Below are 8,958 nucleotides of genomic sequence, written 5' to 3'. Positions count from 1 at the left end.
AAACATGGTTTCATGACCATGGTATTCATCATCAACGGAGTTGTGTTTCCACTCCTCAACAGAATGGTGTTGTTGAACGTAAACATCGTCATCTTCTTAGCGTGGCTCGTGCTCTACGTTTTCAATCACATTTTCCTATCACTTACTGGGGAGAATGTTTACTCACGGCATGTTATCTCATTAATAAAATGCCTACTCCTGTTTTACGACATAAAACTCCACATGAAGTTCTCCTTGGTACTGTTCCTAATTACCGTCATGTACGTGTTTTTGGTTGTTTGTGTTTTGCTCGAAACACAAAAGTAAATTCTAAATTTGATTCACGAGCTAAACCTGGTGTATTTTTGGGATATCCCTATAATCACAAAGGTTACATTATTTTAGATCTCCTCACAAAGACAACTTTTGTGTCCAGAGATGTTGTTTTTCATGAGCATTTGTTTCCCTTCAAAGATGCTCAATTGACTACAGACAATGTAATTTCACCTTCTATATATTCTGATGATGTTTTCTATGAGGAATTCATACCTGTTGTTCCATCAAATCATGTGACAGATACGTCTTCTCCTAGTCTTTCACCTTTTTTGCAAGAAGATGATTCTAATTCGTCCACACACACTTCGAATGATTCTTCTTCTCCTGTGAATGACTCTCATTCTACGTTCAGTTCTCCGGACGTTCCTCCTGACACAGTTGTTTCTCCTAATCCTATTTCTGCCACCGAGAATGTTTTACGCAGATCCCTCAGAGAACACCATCGTCCTTCTCACTTGAAAGATTACATTTGCCCTGTTAACAAAGGTTCTTCCAACTCTCTCTATCCTCTTACCTATTATATTTCTTTTGATAAATTCAATCCGCAACATCATATTTTTCTCTCTTCGGTTATTGCTAATGATGTACCACGATCATTTACGGAGGCCATTAAATCTCACCGTGGCGTGATGCCATAATTAAAAAACATACTGCTCTCCAAGATAATGATACTTTTACTATAACTACTCTTCCCCCTGGAAAATCTGCCATTGGCTGTAAATGGGTGTTTAAGCTTAAATATAAACCGAATGGTGACATTGAACGTCATAAATCCCGGCTGGTTGCCAAAGGATACACACAACAGGAAGGTATTGACTATCATGATACTTTTGCTCCTGTTGCTAAATTAGTCATTGTTCGTGTTTTATTGTCTATTGTTGCCATTTTTAATTGGCCTCTTCATCAACTTGATGTTAATAATGCGTTTTTACAAGGGGATCTCCATGAAGATATCTACATGAAAATTCCTCCTGGTTTTCAGAAAAAGGGTGATACTCGTGTTTATAAACTCAATAAATCTTTGTATGGTCTAAAGCAGGCATCTCGTCAATGGTTTTCTAAGTTTTCTTCTGCCTTACTTGAGGAAGGTTTTCAACAATCTCGTGCTGATTACTCTCTTTTTCTTTATCATAAAGGTGCAATCTCTATTTATGTTTTGGTTTATGTCGACGATATCATCATTACAGGTAATAATGACTTGGCTATTAACCAACTCAAACATAAACTTGAAGCCAAATTCTCGCTCAAAAATCTTGTGCGTTTGCAATATTTTCTGGGAATTGAAGTTTCTCTTTCTCCAAAAGGTATTTTTCTTGGACAACGTAAATATATTCTTGACATTGTCCAAGATGCAGGTTTTTTGGGTGCTAAACCTACTGCTTCTCCTATGGAGCAACACCTTAAATTATTACCGGATTCAGGACATCCTATACCTGATCCAAGTGTCTATCGACGATTAATTGGTCGTCTACTATATCTTCAGGTGACTCGCCCTGATATCACTTATTCTGTGAATTATTTAAGTCAATTTCTGCAACATCCTTGTTCTGGTCATTTGGATGCTGCTTATCGTGTGGTTCGTTATCTCAAAGGTACTGTTAGTCATGAAATTTTTCTCTCTGCAACTAGCTCTCTTTCCCTAGCTGGTTATACTGATTCAGATTGGGCAGGTTGCCCAATTACTCGTCGTTCTACGGCAGGATATTTCACAATGCTGGGTGCTAGTCCCATTTCTTGGAAATCCAAGAAACAACCCACTATTTCTCTTTCTTCTGCTGAGGCAGAATATCGAGCTCTCGCCAGGGTAACTTCTGAGTTACAATGGATACACTATTTATTCACTGATCTTCGTGTTAGTATTCCGAAACCAATCCCAGTCTATTGTGACAATCAGGCTGCTGTTCACATTTCTGAAAATCCGGTATTTCACGAACGAACTAAACATATCGAAATCGATTGTTATTTTGTTCGTGAAAAAGTGATCTCCGGTCTCATCAAACCCACTCACATTCCCTCTGCAGCCCAATTGGCTGACCTTTTCACCAAACCACTTGGTGTGGATCACTTTCGCCATCTTGTCAGCAAGTTGGGCGTTCGGCACCATCTTCCTCCCGCTCCAACTTGAGGGGGGGTATTGGACGTGTACACATGCTCTACCACAGCAATGGCCCAACAACAGCCAGAGAAAGCCGTCAGTAACCACCAGAACAAGTCTCCAGGAAGGTCCGCTTCCTATGCAGTCATAGCTTGTTGTATTTAGTTGAATCTTCCTTGTATATTCGTGATAAGTTGAGATATTCCCTGTATTTGTATCCATATATATATCTAATGCAAAGAAAGTGTCGACACTATTGTGTGACAATTCCACATAGAAATCTCATAAGTTTAAGATGCTTTGTCAAGCAATGTAGTTAGCCGTAATGGAGTCCTGTACTGGATGGAAGCAAAAGGACGTAAAATCATAAGTGTTGATCTTAAAAATATTGATGAGCCTCCGGTTCGGTCATGCAAGTTGATAAACTTGCCCATGGAGGGAATAGTTAAGCCAACCAAAGCGCATCAGCATCTTGGAGAATCAGAAGGGTTTATCTTTGCTATAGTGGAGAATTGAGTGTTTGGTTACTTGAAGACAATTATTTTCCAACTTGGCGCTTGACACACAAGGTGATGACGAAAGATATGCAATTAGGCTCATCTAAATGCCGGATTGCAATTGATCTAGCATTCATGTCCATATTGAAACACCATAAGATTGATTTCAAGCCATTAGCTTTCAACCCGGTAGATGGAAACATTCTCAAATTGGCTTATTTCTCTGTTGCTCGTAACCAAAGGATTATTTTTACGTAAAACATTAAAGCTAAAACCATTGTAGAGCTTGCTAGGAGTGATGATACGTCTACAAGAGAAGTGAAATCTTTTGTGCTGGTGCCATCCCTAGCACGTTGATTGTCGCTTGACTTGGTATGTTCAGTTTTGTACTTCTTGCATTGTTTCTTTAATTCTGTTGAGGAAAACATTCTACATAACTATTATTACTTGGTCCTTTTTATTTTATTTTAGAGTTTTGTTTTACGTTTTCCTTAATCGTCCGATATTTATTTATAGGAAATCACAAATTTTGAAACCAAATTTTGGGTTTATGACCTTGGTTCCTTGGCCAATTTGACACTAGATTTTGTATCAAAATGTACATAAAATAAAATATCTCACTTATGAATTGGTATGCCTCGAGCAAATTTGTACCCTTGTTAATTTTTGGGATAAGACACTATAATTTTATGGAAGCTGGATTTTTGGCAGAACTTGATCACCAATTTAGTAGTTATCCACAGAGCTGCTGCCGACTTCTCAATTATATTATCATTATGCAATAATACTAATTTTATCATTTTGCAATAATACTTTCCGGTGGATGTTAGTGGACTTTAATAAGTAGGGTTGCACTCTTCATTATGCCCTTCTTTTTCTCCCTTCTTAAATAGGGTTTCAAATTTCAAAAACTCCATAGTTTCCTCGCCCCTCTCTCTTCCAAACTCCAGTGCATACATTTTATTTTTCCCTTCGAAAGAGCAAGAGTGCTTAGAAAATGGGTACAAAAAATGTTAAGGTTTTCATTTGGCTAGGTCTCGTTGTTGCCCTCCTTCTAATGTCTTCTCAGGTTTTCACTGTTAAGGGTCTGACTGAGAAGAAACGTGAGTTTTAAATTATTATTTTTAACGCTATTACTGTCCGTTCGTTTTGTACAGTTTCAGTATGTTATTTAGAAAACTTTAATTTGATTTTGTTCTGAGATTGTTTGATCTTTTAATTGTTTTCTTATGCTATATTTTTGTTTCCGTCGGTTTGTTGTTCTACCACAGAGGTGGAGGCAAATGAGAAAAATGGAGTGGAAAACCTTAAATATGAGGCATCTCTAGCAGTAGCAGGAGGCGCCCAATGCGGTTCACGTGGTTGTTGTAGATTCAGGTCGGTCAGCACTTGCTTAAGATGTTGCTCAAACTAGAGCCTCAAATTGTTTGTTGAAATACTACTGCAACTACTGGTTCCATACTTCCACTCCCAAATAATCCTATGCCTAAGAAATGGCTATGGATAAATATTGTTGCGATTTGTAATGATTTTTGGAAAAAAATCAGCGCCAATGATTAAGTATCATTATCTGAAGTGTTTATTATGTATTTAGTTTATTATTTACCCCTGCATCTGCATCCGTATATACTCCATCCGTTTTCAGAAAAGAGATCCTTTTACTTTTTCAATTTGGCCTATTTTTTCATCCGTATCCACGGTGCAAAATATGATTTGATATTGATATTGTGTTTATATAAGAAATTATAAATATGATTGGATATTATATTTATAAAAATATGACTTAATATTGATATTGTATTTATATAGGAAATTTAAAAGATATGATATGGTATTTTGTTTGTACAGAAACTAATTATTTGACATGAAATTTATCTATAAAAATCCACAGTGCTCAAAGGAAATAACTCGTAATTATAAAAAACAAGCCTCTAACCCGGTGCATATGCCAAATTGAAGAATAGACCAAATTGAAAAAGTGAAAGTATCTATTTTACAGAAACAGAGGGAGTATATACGGCTTTCTTAAAATACACAAGATGAATCTAAGACATAATGGTAAAAACACTAAATCATTTCATTAAAAGATAGAAAAAATACAATTTGGATGAATGATAACCCTAACTTAGGACAAAATACAACTTTCTCTCTCCTAAAATTCTTATCTCAGCTCTCAAAAAGATTTCTCTCTCTTACAATGGCTTCTGGTCCCTTTTATAGGGGTTACATAGCGGAGGACAGCTAATAAAGCTCATATTTTCGGATCTATAACGCCCTTGATTATAGTTGCCGCGCTCTCATTTTAATCAACACGCTGATCTTCACACTTTTGGTGCGACTTTGTGATGTCATCCAATCCGTCATCAGAGATATAGTGAATGCGTTATATTCGTCTGCTAGCAGATGATATCTTCGTCTTACTATCAGGTGTGCGATATTTTGCACCCATATTTTACCTCGTCTCGCATCCTTCTTTTCGAAGGAAAGGAGGATAAGAGAAGTCTTATTTTGCCGCATTGACCCATCTTTTTGTATTCCTTCAATTGACCGACATTTCTCAGGAATCTCTGCGTGACCGTCTACACGTGTTGACTCTTCTTCTTTTGAATGACATGTTTCCCCATCTAACCGATTGTTTCTTTCTCAATATTCACTTATTAATAACTATGGTGGAGAGAGAGATTTCTTTTCTTTTATCTTTTTCTCTTCTATTCCAATTCTATTCATCTTCGTCTTTATCTCAGTGATCTGTTCTTCATCCTTTCAAAACCTTCATCGTCTTCTCAGAACTTTCTTTCTGTATCGATTTGTTTTAAATTCATGGATCCACACATCAGGTTTGGTATCTTTTCCTTTGGTTTTATTAATTTTTTTTTATCTTGATCTTCAACCTTCTCTACAACTGTTGTTGTTCTTTTGCTGCTGTTCTTACCTCCATATTCCCATACTATATTTGTTTCAGCAAAGATTCTCAATCTGTCAAGTTGATCATTAAGGTAACAAAACCTAATTCCTCTGTAAATTCAGAAGGCAATGATTCTCTCAAAAGGAAACCTTCGCACGACAAGAGAGCAAGAAATAATTCTTTTAAATTTTTTTTGCTTTTGAGAAAAAACAATATTGTTGCCTCTGTTTCTTATTTGTCTTTTTGGTCTGAAGGATTCCGAAGACGTAGTTAATCGCGATAACAAGAGAGTTAAAAAGTCTCATCCTACTTTTAAGATTGATACTTCCGTAGATATGCCCGTGATTCCTTTTAAATTTCCTCCCCGTGATTTGCCTCGTGATTCTGTCGAGCTCCAAAAGGATTCTCCTAATTAGGATGTCCATACCTCTTTAAAGAACGCTACCGCCTTGTCCACTGATGATACTACCACGCATTCAAAAGATCCCGCTTCTTCATTTTCTGAGGATGTTATCTCCCCTGTAAAGGATATCACCGCCTCTTCTAAGGAGATCATTTCTTTCTCTCCAATGGACATTACTATCTCTATTCCCTCACTTTTGAAAGATGTCACTGCATCTCCAAAGAATATCACTGCTTCATCTTCTATTGACGTTGTTACTCTTAGTTTTGTTAATGAAGATGTTCTCCAAGGGGATGAATCTGGAACCAAATTGTTGCTGGAAATCATAAATGCCGCCCACTCTTCTAGTGATAATCCTTTGCATTCTCGGGTTTGTGACGCTCCTACTAAGCTGTTATGCGAATCTTCTCTGGATAAGTCTTCCAGGAATGAAATTTTCTCTCAATTGGACCCGTGCGTTAATCTCGCATTTGAACGTATGATATGTATTCTTTCATTGATGTGATTTTATTTTTACTTGTGCTCTCTCATCGCGCTTTCTCATTTCATATTTCCCTTTTCCTCAGGAATCCCATCGTCGCCTGGTTCAGATTGAAGGTTTTTCTGAATATAGCAATATCATCCAAGAGCTTTCCCAGCAGGTTGCCAAGCTAAAGGGTGATCTTCTAGCTGAATCCATCACGTTTGAAAATCTTCGCTCCAAGAATCAAGAACACAGAGGTATGTTCTTCCTTCAACTGTAATTTTTTAAATCTCGCTTCACTTGCATTTATTTTTTAAATTACTCTCATAGACATATATCAGAAGCGCATCATGGAAAGATTTAACTACCAACATTCCGCTGAAGACGCATCTTCAGTTAATAAGAGATTGCAGAATCAATTAAGTCAATTATCTAGTAACTACTCGTATCTACTGGACCAAATTGATAATTTAAAGAGCGAAAATTTCTATTATGCAATCAATATGAATTTCTGGGTTCCCAAGTATCCAATATTTCAGGATTATTACATAGTGCTGATTTAAGAAATCGAACTCTGTCAGATGAAAACTGAACCTTTTATGAAGATAAGCGATTTTTTGTAAATGAGCAGGCGATGTTTTAACGTCATTATCTTTCCCTTCAAAAGAGTTGTACTAGCTAGGAGGAATCTCTTTGCACTTTAAAGAATAAATATGACGAAGATGTAAAGAGGTTAAGTTTGGAGAACGAGAAAATTATTCAGAGAAAAATAAACGTTACCGTGAATATGAATCAACTTCGTGAGCACCATAAATAATTGAGGGGCTCTTATGATAATTTAGTAAAGGAAAGAGATTCCCTTTCACGAGATGAGAAAAGGATCCGGTCCCGCCTTCAAGGTTTAGTTGGTGATGACTTTGACAAGTGTATGGAGAATATTAAGAATACTGGCCTTTACTTATCCCACCATCTTATTTCTAAAAGGGAAGGTAGTCACATTAGGCTGACTGCCTCAGCTTTCACTTTACTTTGAGTTTTCTCACTTGTCTTTTTATATTTTCTTCTCTTGCTCTAATTTTTAATATTTCTCCTTTGCAGCATCTGATAAATCACATCAACTTATCATCAAGATATTGAAGTACGATCTCGTAAAGGCGCGAAAAGAACGCGGTGATTTCTCTGTGCATCTTTCTTCTACTAGGGATATATCTACAAGGAGGGGTACATATCTTGAAAGGCTGATGGAGGTTGCAGTGGTATCACCAAGAAAAGCGCTGCACGCGATCTTTTCATTAAGGCTAAAGCTTTTGCCGATTAAATTTGTCGTGCTTATGAAAATCCTTTATTATATTTGGAGCCGCCTGAAGTTCCTGCTGATGAAGAGCTTCCTGAACCCGATTCCAATGATTATAGTGAAAGTGATGGTGATGAAGAATCTCCTCTTGATGAAGATCAGTCAAAAGAGAGTGAAGCTGGTGGTGGATCTTCTAAAGATGTTACTCATGATACCGAAATCCAGGATGTGCCTCAGAATGATCCTTAAGCCTTTTCTTTGAACGCGATTTTTTCTTCATCTTCTTGTGTAACTGGGCGCTCCCAAGCTTGGGGGGCATGCACTCTTTTTACCTGTCCCTGGTGACAAACTAAGAAAACACACTTCTCTTTCATCTATTTTAAATTTATTACTTTTTATTATTTTCATTTCTTATTTTCTGAAAAGGCGAATAACACCTCTCTTATCTATTTTATTCCCATACTTGCCTCTGTTCTTCGTCTTTGAAGAAACTGCAATTATGAACTTTTTCTAATTATGCGATAATTACGCGTTTTGATGAAATTTTAAATGACACCTGTCTCTGCTTTATGTTTCCGCGTCCATTTTTGTCTTGCACGTTATTTATGTATGCTTTTCCTTTAAAATAATCAAGTTAACATTATTGGTCTGATGGTTTTTTGTGGAGGTGTTACTGTGCCTCCCTAAGTAAAGGTCTTAATCATCCTCCCCCTGTTAATATGACTTATCTTTGTCCCAGAGTATTATTTATTTGGGCGACAAAATCGCAGGCGGTTATTACTTTTTCAATTGCTAACCCATTGATTTTGTCTTATCATCTTTTCGTATTATTGCCTCTGCAGGATATATTGTCACGTCAATACGACAAGTCTAAGTACTCCCGTGAGTAATAGTCCTGTGATATTGACGTCTTTGACACAATTCAGTTCTCTAATGGAGGGTACCGTACTTATCTTCCCCCTGATTTCCCTTTCAAGGAAGCTCAC

The 8,958-nt window shown here is 36.9% G+C and overlaps 1 protein-coding gene across 2 annotated transcripts; it reads left to right on the top strand.

Annotated features, from left to right (window-relative positions):
• The first annotated feature begins 5,572 nt into the window (after positions 1-5,572).
• Positions 5,573-8,334, top strand: LOC113353223. 2 transcript variants are annotated; one of them, XM_026596900.1, is made up of 5 exons: positions 5,573-5,744; positions 5,870-5,903; positions 6,067-6,691; positions 6,782-6,935; positions 7,777-8,334. In XM_026596900.1, the coding sequence occupies exons 3-5, from the start codon at positions 6,545-6,547 to the stop codon at positions 8,232-8,234; spliced, it is 759 nt and encodes a 252-aa protein (XP_026452685.1). In that variant the 5' UTR covers positions 5,573-5,744; positions 5,870-5,903; positions 6,067-6,544; the 3' UTR covers positions 8,235-8,334. The 2 variants fall into 2 exon arrangements, with proteins under 2 accessions (XP_026452685.1, XP_026452684.1); XM_026596899.1 differs by having other exon boundaries at positions 5,573-5,903.
• Positions 8,335-8,958: the final 624 nt, after the last annotated feature.

Source organism: Papaver somniferum, chromosome 2 (genome assembly GCF_003573695.1).
Source record: "Papaver somniferum cultivar HN1 chromosome 2, ASM357369v1, whole genome shotgun sequence".
In the NCBI taxonomy this organism is placed as follows: Eukaryota; Viridiplantae; Streptophyta; class Magnoliopsida; order Ranunculales; family Papaveraceae; genus Papaver; species Papaver somniferum.
This window is presented reverse-complemented; position numbering and strand designations above follow the sequence as displayed.

Coding starts and splice junctions, on each gene's coding strand:
- LOC113353223 (XM_026596900.1), top strand. CDS start 6,545: ATGCCGCCCACTCTTCTAGTGATAATCCTTTGCATTCTCGGGTTTGTG. Junction 6,692..6,781: donor CGTTAATCTCGCATTTGAAC/GTATGATATGTA, acceptor CCTTTTCCTCAG/GAATCCCATCGTCGCCTGGT. Junction 6,936..7,776: donor CAAGAATCAAGAACACAGAG/GTATGTTCTTCC, acceptor TCTCCTTTGCAG/CATCTGATAAATCACATCAA.